Genomic DNA, 15028 nt, shown 5'->3' with positions numbered 1-15028 from the left:
GCACAAGTTGCAGTTTGGGGTCAGCAGAAGGGACCTGTCACTTAACAGAAACCATTTAACCAAAATTTTGAGTTTCCTTTAAGAAAAGAAAAATGTGAAGGGAAGCAAGCAAAGCTCCCCTACTGAAAAAATAACCACCAAAAGTTACCTATGGAAGCCACCTCACACACAGAAACGAGGTTGCTGTAGGTCTCAAGCATCACATCTCGGTACAGGGTCCTCTGTGGAGAGTTCAGGTATTGCCACTCCTCCTGAGTGAAATCCACAGCTACATCCTCAAATGTCACTGGTTCCTGTAATGGCAAACTTCTTTTACTCTAAAATGCTGACCACTGAATGATAAGTATATAATGTGAGAAAACTACTAATTGAGCTCCCAGTTCAGTCCCTGGTCTACAGGCATATCTGTCAAGCATTTTCTTAATTGCTAATTGATAGAGGAAGCCCAGCTCACTGTGGCAGTACCATCCCTTTGTAGGTGGGTCTGGGTCTTTGGGAAAAGTAGCTGAGGAAGGCAGAAATAGCAAGCCCATAAGTAGCATTCCTCCATAGTCTCTGCCTCAGTTCCTGTCTAGTTTCTTGAAAATTTGTATTCCAACAAGTGATTCTGCAGCAGAAAAAATACCCCTTAAAATGCATCAGCGACCTAAATGTAGTATCTAAACCCATAGTATTTGTAGGGGAAAAATATTGGATAAAGTCCCTTAAATCTTGATGAGCCAATTATTTTTCTGTAACCAAAAAATTCCAAAGATATTTACTCTTTTTTTATTTTGTTTTTGATATTCACTCTTAAAGATAATGAAAAGGTAAGTCACAGAACAGAAGTAAATATTACAGCTTACATATCTGATAATATAAAAAGTACTATTAAACTATTGGAGAGTATGAAAACTGTGCCCTCTGGTTAGTCTGGCTAAGGGTTTATCTATCTTGTTGATTTTTCTCAAAGAACCAGCTCCTGGTTTTGTTGATTCTTTGTATAGTTCTTTTTGTTTCTACTTGGTTGATTTCAGCCCTGAGTTTGATTATGTTTTGCCATCTACTCCTCTTGGGTGTATTTCCTTCATTTTGCTCTACAGCTTTCAGGCTTACTATCAAGCTGCTAGTGTAAGTTCTCTCCAGTTTCTTTTTGGAGGCACTTAGAGCTATGAGTTTTCCTCTTACCACTGCTTTCATTGTGTCCCATAAGTTTTGGTATAATATGCCTTCATTTTCATTAAATTCTAAAAAGCCTTTAATTTCATTCTTTATTTCTTCCTTGACCAACTTATCATTGAGTAGAGAGTTGTTCAGCTTCCATGCGTATGTGTACTTTCCATTGATTTTGTTGGTATTTAAGACCAGGCTTAGTTTGTGGTCTTTTTAAAAAAAGATTTATTTATTTATTTCATGTATGTGGGTACACTGGCACTATCTTTATAGACATACCAGAAGAAGGCATCAGAGCCCCATTACAGATGGTTGTAAGTTACCATGTGGTTGCTGGGAATTGAACTCAGGACCTCTCGAAGAGCAGCCAGTGCTCTTAACTGCTGAACCATCTCTCCAGCCCTTCAGGAAATTTCTGACTTAAGTCAACACTGAGCTACTGAGAGGACAGCATACTCAACAGCTATGGAAGGAAGCTTTTCACCTCTATGTGCTTTGTTCTGTATCTCTACCATGTGGTTGTTCCTGAGTTGTACCCTTCTTCTAGTTTGGTTCTTTTGTTTGTTGCTGTGATATTCACTATGACAAAAAAACAGCTTAGGGAGGAAAGGGTCTATTTGCCTTCCACATACTGATCACAGTCCATCATTGAGGAAGGGCAGGGCAGGAAACCAACCAGGAGCAGAACTCATAGCCTAGGAGTAGCATATCCACATGAGCAGGGTCTTCTCACATTAATCAATAATCAAGAAAACTGTCCCATAGATATGCCCACAACCATTACCTTCCTAAGTTCTCTGAGTAATTCAAGTATATTATTGAACTTGGGGGGGGGGTTCTCTTTACAGCCCCATGTTAATTACTTTGGCTTGTCTACTTGAAATGCCGAGTTCATTAGTGAAGCACACTTGGATATGTCCATGAAAGCATTCCAGATTTGATTAACTAAGGAGGAACAGCATCACTCTAAATGTAGACAGCACCATCCAAGGGCTGGGATGTCAGAATGGATAGAAAGGGAACAAAGGAGAAAGCCTAGGTGAAGTGAGCACCAGTGAACCCTTTTCTGTTTTCTGATCTGCAGGGAAGCAGTCGTCATGCTCTATGATTTTCTCTGTAGGATGGACTATACCATAAAACCATTGAGTTTCTCTGTTTATTAAGTATTTGGTTACAAAAATGAGAAAACTCCATAGTATACTCTCAAATTTGCAAGTGGGTAAGCAGAGGTATAAGTAACTCAGGAACTCCCATTTTTGGCTGGTATCTGAAGTCAAGAAACTTTGTGGGACTACTGTGTGGTCTCCACTAACAATTGGTACAAAAAGTTCCTAACTCAAAACATCCACAAAATTTGGGACACAATGAAAAGACCACACCTAAGAATAACGGGCATAGAAGAAAGCAGAGATTCCCAACTCAAAGAGCCAGAAAATATCTTCAACAAAATCGTAGAAGAAAACTTCCCTAACCTAAAGAAATAGATGCCCATAAATGTACAAGAAGCCTACATAACATCAAATAGATTGGGCCAGAAAAGAAAATCCTTCCATTACATAATAATGCATAAAACACTGAATGCACAGAACAAAGAAAGAATATTAAAAGCAGTAAGGAAAAAAGGCCAAGTAACATATAAAGGCTGACCTATCAAAATTACACCAGACTTCTCAACAGACTCTAAAAGCCAGAAGATCCTGGATAGATTTCATCCAGACCCTAAGAGAACATAAATGCCTGCCCAGACTACTATACCCAGCAAAATTCTTAATCATCATAGATGAAAAATACAAGATATTCCATGACAAACCCAAATTTAAACAATATCTTTCCACCAATCCCATAGATATGCCCACAACCATTACCTTCCTGAGTTCTCTGAGTAATTCAAGTATATTATTGAACCTGGGGGAACTACAGAGGATTATAGGGGGAAAACTCCAACACAAGGAGGGTAACTATACCCAAGAAGACAAAAGAAATTAGTGATTTCACAACAAACCCCCCAAAAGAGAAACATACACACACACACACACACACACACACACACACACACACACACACACACCTCCAACAACAAAAATAACAGGAACTAACAATAATGGGTCTTTAAAAATCTCTCAGCATCAATGGATTCAATTCCCCAATAGACACAGGCTAGCAGACTAGATATGTAAACAGGATCCATCATTCTGCTACATATAAAAACAGCTGGGCAACAAATACAGATACTACCTCAGAGTAAAGGTCTAGAAAAAAGCTTTCCAAGCAAAGGGTCTGAAGAAACAAGCTGGAGTAGCCACTCTAATATCCAATAAAATAGATCTTTAACCAAAAGTAATCAAAAGAGATAGGGAAGACACTTCACACTTACCAAAGGGAAAATATCTACTAAGAAGTCTAAATTCTGAATATCTATACTCCAAAGGCAAGAGCACCCACATTCATGAAAGAAATTCCCCAATAAAAAGACATAGGCTAACAGAGTGGATGTGTAAACAGTATCCATCATTCTGCTACATACAAGAAACCGACCTTGGCAACAATGATAGACATTACCTCAGAGTAAAGGCCTGGAAAAAGGTTTTCCAAGCAAATAGACCCAAGAAAAAATTTGGAGTAGCCATTCTAATATCTAATAAAACAGACTTTCAACCAAAACTAATCAAAAAAGATGGAAAAAGATACTTCATACTCATCAAAGTAAAAATCCACCAAAATATCATCTCAATTATGAACAACTACAACTCCAAATGCAAGGGCACCCACATTTGTAAAAGAAACATTACTAAAGCTTACATCACACATCAAACCCCACACACTAATAGTGGGAAACCTCAACACCCCACTTTCACTAATAGACATGTCATCCAGACAAAAACTAATCAGATATGAGAATAACTGACATTACAAATAAAATGGACTGAACAGGCATCTACAGAATATTTCATTCAAACACAAAAGAATATACCCTTTTCTCAGCACCTCATGGAATGAACCTTACCCAAAATTGGTAACATATCCAAGATTCAAAAAACTCCTTGTAATCTATCAGCCTACCATGGATTAAAGCTGGACTTCAGCAATAACAGAAACAACAGAAAGCCTATAAACTCATGGAAACTGAACAACTCTCTACTCAATGATTAATGGGTCAGGGAAGAAATAAAGAAATTAAAGACTTTCTAGAATTCAATGAAAATGAAGGCACAACATACTTATGGAACACAGTGAAAGCGGTGCTAAGAGGAAAGTTCAGAGCACTAAGTGCTTCCATAAAGAAATTAAATAGTTCCCATACCAGGAATTTAAGAGTACAACTGAAAGCTCTAGAAAAAAAAAAAAAGCAAACACACTCAAGGGATTCATGGCACATACTTAAACACAATAAAAGCAACATACAGCAAGACAATAGCCAACATTAAATTAAATGGAGGTAAACTTGAAGTAATGCCACTAAAATCAGGGAAAAGATATGACTGCCCACTCTTTTGCTATCTATTCAATGTAGTGCTTGAAGTTCTAGTTAGAGCAATAAGACAAAAAAGGATATCAAAGGAATATAAATCAGAAAGGAAGAAGTCAAGGTATCACTATTCATGAATGATATGATAGTATACAGGAGTGATCCCCAAAATTCTACTAGAGAACTTCTACAGCTGATAAAAATCTTTAGTAAAATGTGTTGTTTGTTACAAAATTAACTCAATTTTAATTAATCAGTATCCCTCCTTTATATAAATGATACATGGCCTGAGAAAGAAGTTATGGAGACAACACCCTTCTCACTACCCATAAATAAAATATACTGATGTAACTCTAACCTAGCAAGTAAAAGACATGAATGACAAGAACTTTTAAGTCTCTGAAGAAAGAAATTGACAAGGCTTTATATTCAAATAACACCAGGAGAGAACTAACCTCCCCAAGAGTGCAGACAGTCTTGTGAGCACAGATAAGACCACCACTGCTATGTGGAGGAACCCACCTGGAACCCTCAGGACACAGGAACCAAGGGGCAGCCTGGGACAGGAGTCTTCCGTTTTCCATTTGTGCCTGGAGCCGATCCTCTGCCACAGAGCTACACACACAAATACCACCAGGAGAGAGCTGGTCTCCCAGGAGTGGCTACACTCCTGCAAGCACAGGTAAGACCACCACTTCTCTCCAAATTCCTGCCCAAGAGGGACCCTCCCATAGCCATCAGGACACAGGAACCAAGGATCGGCTGGGGACAGGATCCTTCTGGTTTCTGTCTGCACCCCAGAGCTGACCCTGTGCCACAGCTCTCCATACCTAAATTCCTCCGAGAGAACTGGTCTCCCAGGAGTACTGACACACAGGCTTGCAGGATGGGCAAGTCACAGTCAGAAATAGCAAGACCAGCTAATACCAGAGATAACCAGAGGGAGAAAGGTAAGCACAAGAACATAAGCAACAGAAAAAAAGGCTACTTGGCATCATCAGAACTTAGTTCTCCCACCACAGCGAACCCTGGTTACCCCAATATACCAGAAAAGCAAAACTCTGATTTAAAATCACATCTCATGATGATGAAACAGGACTTTAAGAAGAACATAAGTAACTCCCTTAAAGAAATAAAAGAGAACACAGGTAAACAGGTAGTAGACCAAAAATCCCTTAAAGAATTACAGGAAAACATAACCAAACAGGTGAAGGAACTTAACAAAACCATCCAGGATCTAAAAATGGAAATACACACAATAAAGAAAACACAAAGGTAGACAACCCTGGAGTTAGAAATCCTAGGAAAGAGATCAGGAATCATAGGTGCAAGTATCACCAACAGAATACAAAAGATAGAAGAGAGAATCTCAGATGCAGAAGATACCATAGAAAACATTGACACAACAGTCAAAGAAAATGCAAAATGCAAAAAGCTCATAACCCAAAACATCCAGGAATTCCAGGACACAATGAGAAGACCAAACCTAAGGATAATAGGTATAGACGAAAGAAAAGATTCCCAATTTAAAGGGCCAGTAAATATCTTCAACAAAACTATAGAAGAAAAGTTACCTAACCTAAAGAAAGAGATGCCCATGAACATACAAGATACCAAACACCAAAGTTAAATCAGGATCAGATAAACAATCTAATAGTCCCATAATCCTTAAAGAAATAGAAGCAGTCATTAAAAGTCTCCAAAAAAAAAAAAAAAAAAAAAAAAAGCCCAGGACCAGATGGTTTTGGTGTAGAATTCTTTCAGACCTTCATAGAAGACCTAATACCAATACTATTTAAAGTATTGCACAAAATTGAAACAGAAGGAACACTACTCAATTCATTCTATGAAGCCACAATTATGCTGACCAAAACCACACAAAGACCCAACAAAGAAGAGAACTTCAGACCAATATCCCTTATGAACATCTATGCAAAAATACTCAATTAAATTCTCCCAAACTGAATCTAAGAACACATGAAAACCATCATCCATCATGATCAAGTAGGCTTCATCCCAGGGATGCAGGGGTGGTTCAATATATGGAAATCCACCAATGTAATCCACTGTATAATAAAACTCAAAGAAAAAAAAAACACACTATCATTTCATTATATACTGAAAGTGCATTTGACAAAATTCAACATCTCTTCCTGTTAAAAGTCTTGGAAAGATCAGGAATTCAAGGCCCATACCTAAACATAGTAAAAACAATATACAGCAAACCAGTAGCCAACATCACACTAAATGAAGAAAAACTTGAAGCAATCCCACTAAAATCAGGAACTAGACAAGCTGCCTACTCTCTCTCTCTCTCTATTCAATGTAGTACTTGAAGTTCTAGCTAGAGCAATTAGACAACAGAAAGAGATCAAAGGGACACAAATTGGAAAGGAAGAAGTCAAACTACCACTATTTGCAGATGATATGATAGTATACTTAAGTGACCACAAAAACTCCACCAGAGAACTCCTATAGCAAAGTGGCCAGATATAAAATTAACTCAAACAAATCAGTAGCCTCCCTCTACTCAAAGGATAAACAGGCTGAGAAAGAAATTAGAGAAATGACACCCTTCACAATAGTCACAAGCAATATAAAGTATCTAGGTGTGACTCTAACCAAACAAGTGAAAATTCTATAGGACAAGAACTTCAAGTCTCTGAAGAAAGAAATCGAAGACCTCAGAATATGGAAAGATCTCCCATGCTTGTGGATTGACAGGATTACCATAGTAAAAATGGCCATCTACAGATTCAGTGCAATCCCCATCAAAATTACAACATAATTTTTCACATAGATAAAAAGAGTAATTCTCAAATTCATTTGTAACAACAACAACAACAACAACAACAACAACAACAAAAACCCAGGATAGCGAAAAATATTCTCAACAATAAGAGAACTTCTGGGGAATCACCATTTCTGACCTCAAGCTCTACTCCAAAGCAGTAGTGATAAAAACCTCATGGTATTGGTACAGAGACAGGCATGTAGATCAAAGGAATAGAATTGAGGACCCAGAAATGAACCCACATACCTACGGTCACTTGATCTTTGATAAAGGAGCTAAAACCATCCAGTGGAAAAAAAGAGCATTTTCATCCAATGGTGCTGGCTCAACTGGCGGTTAGCATGCAGAAGAATGCAAATTGATCCATTCTTATTGCCTTGTACAAAGTTCATGTCCAAGTGGATCAAGCACCTCCACATAAGACCAGATACACTGAAACTAATAGAAAAGAAAATGGGGAAGAGCCTCAAGCACATGGGCACAGGGGAAAATTTCCTGAAGAAAACACCAATAGCCTATGCTCTAAGAACAAGAATTGACCAATGGGACCTCATAAAATTATAAAGCTTCTGTAAGGCAAAGGACACTGTCAATAGGATTCAATGGCAACCAACAAATTGGGAAAAGATCTTTAATAACCCTATATCCAATAGAGGGCTATTGTCCAATGTATACAAAGAACTCAAGAAGTTAGACTCCAGAGAATCAAATAACACTATTAAAAAATGGGGTACAGAGCTAAACAAAAAATTCTCCACTGAGGAATACTGAATGGCTGAGAAGCACCTAAAAAAAATGTTCAACATTCTCAGTCATCAGGGAAATGCAAATCAAAACAACACTGAGATTCCACCTCATACCAGTTAAAATGGCTAACTCAGATGACAGCCGATGTTGGCGAGGATGTGGAGAAAGAGGAACACTCTTCCACCTCTGGCAGAATTGCAAGCTTGTACGACTACTCTGGAAATCAGTTTGGCAGATGCTCAGAAAACTGGACATCGTACTACCTGAGGATCCAGATCTACCACTCCTAGGCATATACCCAGAAGATGCTCCAACAAGTAATAAGGACACATGTTCCAGTACGTTCATACCAGCTTAATTTATAATAGCCAGATGCTGGAAAGAACCCAGATGTCCCTTAACAGAGGATTGGATACAGAAAATGTGTACATTTACACAATGGAGTACTATTCAGCTGTTAAAAACAATGAATTCATGAAATTCTTAGGCAAATGGATGAGACTAGAAAATATCATCCTGCATGAGGTAACCCAATAACAAAAGAACACACATGGTATACACTCACTGATAAGTAGATATTAGCCCAGAAGCTTGGAATACCGAAGATACAATTCACAGACCAAATGAAGCTCAAGAAGATGGAAGACCAAAGTGTGGATACTTCAATCCTTCTTAGAAGGGGGAACAAAATACCCATGGGAGGAGATACAGAGACAAAGTGTGGAGCAGAGACTGAAGGAAAGACCATCCAGAGACTGCCCCACCTGGGGATCTATCCCATATACAGTCACCAAACCCTGACACTATTGTGGATGACAAAAAGTGCTTGCTGAGAGGAGCCTGATATAGCTGTCTCCTAAGAGGCTCTGCCAGTGCCTGACAAATACAGAGGTAGATGTTTGCAGCCAACCATTGGACTGAGCACATGGTCCCTAATGGAGGAGCTAGAGAAAGGACCCAAGGAGCTGAGGAGGTTTGCAGCCACATAGGAGGAACAACAATATGAACTAATTAGTACCTCCTGAGCTCCCAGGGACTAAACCACCAACCAAAGAGTACACATCTGCATATGTAGAAGAGGATGGCCTAATAAGGGACTTTAATGGGAGGAGAGGCCCTTGGTCCTGAGAAGGCTCAATGCCCCAGTGTAGGGGAATGCCAGGACAGGGAAGTGGGAGTGGGTGTGTTGGTGAGCAGGGAGTTGGGGAAGGAGATATGGGTTTTTCAGAGGGGAAATCAGGAAATGGGATAACATTTGAAATGTACATAAAGAAAATATCTAATAAAATTAAATAAATACAAAAAAGAAAGAAATTAAAGAAGATACCAGAAGGAAAGCTCTTCCATGCTCATTGATCAGTATGATTAACACAGTGAAAATGGCCATTTTACCAAAAGCAACATATAGATGTAAGGCAATTCCCATCAAATTTCCAACACAATTCTTTCGACTTTGAAAGGGCAGTTATCAACTTCATATGGAAAACTCCAAATCCCAGTAATCCCAGTATAGCTAAAATAATCCTTAAAAAAACCCACCAAAACCCAACCAAACAAAACTCCCTTTGGAGGTATTACCATCCCTGACTTCAATCAAGCTGTATTACAGAGCAATAGTAATAAAAGTTGTATAGTATTTGTATAGAAACAGACAGGTTGATCAATGGAATCAAATCTAACACACAGAAATAAACCCACACATCTATGGATGGACACTTGATTTTTTTAAAAAAGAAGCTAAAATGGAAATTGGAGAGCATCTTCAAAAAATGGTGCTGGTCTAACTGGAAGTTTGCATGTAGAGGAATGGAAATAGATCCATATTCATTATCTTTCACAAAACTCAAGTGTACGTGGATCAAAAACTTCGATGTAAAACCAGATACACTAAATCTAATAGAACATCACTTGGGAATACCCTTCAATACACGGTTACAGGAGACAATATCCTGAACAGAACACCAATGGCTCCGGCTCTTAAGATCAACAATTGATAAATAGGACCTCATAAAACTGAAAAGCCTCTGTATGTCAAAGGACACTATCAATAGGACATACTAGCAGCCTACAGATTGGGAAAAGGTCTTTCTTTACAAGCCCTACATCCAACAGAGGGCTAATATCCAAAACATAAAACGAATTCGGGAATTTAGACTCCAACAACCTAAATAACCCAATTACAAAAATGGGGTACAGAGCTTAACAGACAAATCTCAACAGAGGAATCTCTAGTGGCTGATAAACATTTAAAGAAACATTCACCATCCTTAGTCATCGTGAAATGTAAATCAAAATAACTCAGAGATTCCTCTTTATATCAATCAGAATGGCTAAGATCAAAAACTCAAGTGACAGCACATGCTGGCAAGGATGTGGAAGCAAAGGGAACAGTCTTTTTTCTTTTTTAATTTATCTTCTACACTCCATATTCCATTCACCACTCTCCTATCCACACCTTTAACTGCTCCACATCCCACACCTCCTCCCTACCCCCCTGTCTCTATATGGATGCCCACAGCCCCCACCCCACCTAAACTCTAAACTCCCTGGGGCCTCCATTTTTTTGAGGGAAGTCCTCTATTCTCTGTGTGTTGGGGGCCTCATATCAGCTGGTGTATGCTGCCTGGTTGGTGGTCCAGTATTTGAGAAAACTTGGGCATCCAGATTCATTGAGACTGCTGGTCCTCCTACAGGGTCACCCTCCTCCTCAGCTTCATTCAGCCTTCCCTAATTCAACAACCAGGGTCAGCTGCTTCTGTCCATTGGTTGGGTACGAATATCTGCATCTGACTCTTTCCACTACTTGTTGGGTCTTTCAGAAGGCAGTCATGATAGGTCCCTTTTTGTGAGTGCTCCATAGCCTCAGTAATAGTGTCAGGCCTTGGGACCTCCCCTTGAGCTGGATGGCACTCTGGGCCTGTAGTTGGACCTTCTTTTCCTCAGGCTCCTTTCTATTTCCATCCCTGTAATTCTTTCAGACAAGAACAATCATGGGTCAGAGATGTGACTGTGGGATGGTAACCCCATCCCTCACTTGATGCCGTCTTCCTGCTGGAGGTCGGCTCTATAATTTCCCTCTCCCTACTGTAGGGCATTTCATCTAATGTCCCTCCCTTTGATTCCTGAGAGTCTCTTACCTCCCAGGTCTCTGATGTATTCTGGAGGGTTCCGAAAGCAGAACACTCTTACACTACTGGTGGAAGTGCCAAATTTATATAACCAGCCTGGAAATCAGTATAGCTGTTTTTCCAGAAATTGGGAATAGTTCTACCCAAAGACCCAGCTATATCACTTCTGGGTATATACCCAAATATGCTTCATCATACCACAAGGACACTGGCTCAACTATGTTCATACCAGCTTTATTCATAATACCTAGAAACTGGAAACAACCCAGATGCCCCTCAAGTGAAGAATGGATGAAGAAAATGTGGTTTATTTATACAATGGAATACTACTCAGCTATTAACAATAAGAACAATTCTAATTTCACTGGCAAATGGATGGAACTGGAAAATATCATCTTGAGTGAAGTAACGCAGACCCAAAAGGACTATGCATGGTATGTACTCACCTATAAGTGGATATTAGCCATAACTTACAGACCCAAAGAAACCAAATAAGGAAGGCCCAAGGGAGGATGCTTAAATGTTACTCAGAAGTGGAAATAAAATAGATATTGGAGGTGAATGAATGGAGGGAACTGGGTGAGAGTGGGGATGGGGAGGGTAAAAGGGCAGGGTGGGGATCAGGTGTAGGGAGAGCTGGGAAGAGAGAATGGAAATAGGTGGTTGTCAGGGGGAACATCTCTAGGACGTGCCAGAGACCTGTGATGGGGAAGGCCCCAGGGAGTCTAGCTAAGACTCCTAGCAATGGTGGATATGGTTTGTGAAGTGGCCACCTCCCATAGTCAGGCAAGACTCCCAGTGGAGTGATACAGAAACCAACTCACCCACAACACCTTCTACCCAAAATGTGTCCTGCATACAAGATGCACAGGGACGAAGATGGAGCAGAGAAGGAGGGAATGGCCAACCAATGACTGTTCTAACTTGAGACCCATCCCATAGGTAAGAACCAATCCATGCTACAATTATTGATACTCTGTTATGCTTGCAGACAGAAGCCTAGCATGGCTGTCCTCTGAGAGTTCCACACAGCAACTGTCAGAAATCAATGCAGAGACTCACAGCCAAACATTAGATAAGAGCTTGGGGAATCTTGTGGAAGAGTTGGGGGAAGGATTGAGGGACCTGAAGGAGATAGGGACATCACAAGAAGACCAACAGAATCAACTAATGTGGACTGTTGGGGCCCCCCAGAGACTGAACCAGTAACCAAGAGCAAGCCTGGGCTGGAACTAAACCCCCTGCACATATGTAGCAGATGTGTAGCTTGGTCTTCATACAAGTCCTCAACAACTAGAGCAGGGGCTATCCCTGATTCTGTTGCTTGCCCGTGGATCCCTCTCCCCTAACTGAGCTAGCTATCTTGTCTGGCCTCCGTGGGAGAGGATTCACCTAGTCCTGCAGTGACTTCATGTGACAGGGTAGAGTAATACCTAGGGGGCCTCCCTCTTCTCATAGGAGAAGGAGAGGAGGGAATTCAGGAGCGCCTGTGTGAGGGGGGAACTAGAGAAGGGGAGAGCTGTGATCAGGTTGTAAAATCAATAAATAAATTAATGGGAAACAAGAAGTAAAAATGTTTAAAAAAAAGAAAGTTGAAAAAATTTGAAAGCAGCTAGACAAAGAGTGCATTATATATAAGGGGGCAGGATTTAAATGATAGAGTTCTCATATAAGGAGGTCAGAAAGAAGTAGCCCTAACACTTTTCCAATGCTAAAAGAAACACAATGTTTCAACCACAAACTGTTATTCGTCAGGAAAGAAAATTAAAATATTCTCAGATGGAAAAGAAAAAAAAAAAAACTAAAAATTGCTACAAGAAGACCTACGGATAAAAAACATGCCAAAGGTAGGCCTGAGAGAACATACTGTGATTTCAGTAACTTGGAAGGCTAACACAGAAGGATAACTTAGGACAAGAGTTTAAAGGCCAGCCCAGGAAACATGGTGAGACCTCTATCTAAAACCAAAACAAACCCCCCAATCTAACAAGATTGTTTGTAGAACACCAGGAAGAACAACAGTAGACAGATCAGAAAGATGACTGAGTAGATACAAACACAGAGGAGGACAATGGGAGGAAGCAGAGGTGGTTGGAGAGCCATGAATAAGGTTATATATAAAGAACAGACTTCCCTGGAGATATTAACCAAACCACTAAAGAGAAGTCTTCTCTACAGGGTGATTTTTAAAAATCAATTATTTTTAAAAATATCAAGCTTTTGATATTCACATCACTTTTGCATTCCTTACTCAGGAATTTAGATATTTTTTTGGTAGGGTTCTTCCATTGCATTTGTCATAACAGAGATTTCTATCTTTTTAAAAGAGAAAATGCCTAGGATCACTCACAACTGAAAGTAGAATGAAACAGACAATATCAATATATTCCCACTGCTTCCAACATGTGCCTAGCAGTTTAGCAACACAACAGCTGAGAGCAGTGATCTATGTATGCACTTGGAATATACAGGCATGTTCCCATGTTACACTACACAGCATAGTGCAGTGTAACTCTGGGATCCATGCTTCCAAGTAAGATGGAGTGAGCATATTCCCCCTGTGTTTCCCTCTTAGTACAGACATGAAACCTGGACTGAAGGCAAGAAAGAGCAGTTAGAAGAATCTAAAAAGGAAAAGAGTACCAGGAAGATTAAGGGAAAGGCCAGAATTCAACAAATTATGAGTTTCTACTTTTCACTGGTATTCACTGGCCCAGAGTAAAGCTAAGAATAAACACCGCTAAGAAGATGGTATGGACACAGACAAAGATCTCTAAAAGTGACTTTACTGTTTGTCTTTAAAAGAAAGAATATTTAATGTTCATTCACCTATTTTTTCCATCCTTTTTCTCATACCCCAAGCAACCGAAGCTTCACTTGCAAAACCAGAACACAGAGCAGCAATGGAACCTAGGATAGTCACCCAAAACCTACATAGCGGAAGAAGAGAACTGACTTCTATAAGTTGTCTTCTGGCCTCCACATGCACAAATGTATGCACACACAAAACCATAAGTAAATGTAAGAAATGATAACTACACTGAAAAATCTATGTTATGGAAATTCCCTTCAGGAATAAAAGTGGAATAAAGATACTCACAATAAAGGAAAACTATGCTGCCAACAGACTTAATCTGAGAATAATTACTAAAAGCAGTTTACAGACAGACAACTGATTGCAGAATCTGAATTATCAACAATGAAGGAAGAACACAGACATGTTTTTTAAAAGATAAATATAATAATGTTATTTCTCTTCAATTCTCTAAAATATGAAGATGCTGAAAGCAATAACTACAACAATGTAAAGACAGGTGTAGTAGTACATGGCTGTGCTACCTATTCAGGAGGCTGAGGCAGGAGGATCAAATGAACCTAGGAATTTGGGACCTGAAAACAAATATAGTGAAACTCCACATAAAAGGAACAACACCGGGGGCTGGTGAGATGGCTCAGTGGGTAAGAGCACACGACTGCTCTTCCGAAGGTCCAGAGTTCAAATCCCAGCAACCACATGGTGGCTCACAACCATCCGTAACAAGATCTGGCGCCCTCTTCTGGAGTGTCTGAAGACAGCTACAGTGTACTTACATATAATAAATAAATAAATCTTAAAAAAAAAAGGAACAACACCCTAAACCAAACAGAGACAAAGACTCTGTAAGAGTGTCCAATGCAACTTTCTTTTTTTTTCTTTTTTAAGATTTATTATATGTAAGTACATTGTAGCTGTCCTCAGAC

General features: G+C 39.6%; 1 protein-coding gene across 1 annotated transcript in view; it reads right to left on the bottom strand.

Annotated features, from left to right (window-relative positions):
* Positions 1–15028, bottom strand: part of Znf182 (zinc finger protein 182) — a 50276-nt gene that overhangs the window by 23618 nt on the left and 11630 nt on the right. The window contains exon 2 of the mRNA XM_029473454.2: positions 149–293. Coding sequence (XP_029329314.2) covers positions 149–293 — 145 coding nt within the window. The remainder of the gene's footprint in view (positions 1–148; positions 294–15028) is intronic.

This window comes from Mus caroli, unplaced genomic scaffold, assembly GCF_978045245.1.
Source record: "Mus caroli unplaced genomic scaffold, Mus_caroli_1 scaffold_5, whole genome shotgun sequence".
In the NCBI taxonomy this organism is placed as follows: Eukaryota; Metazoa; Chordata; class Mammalia; order Rodentia; family Muridae; genus Mus; species Mus caroli.
Note: the sequence above shows the minus strand (reverse complement) of the source record. Positions and strands in the feature narration are given on the sequence as shown.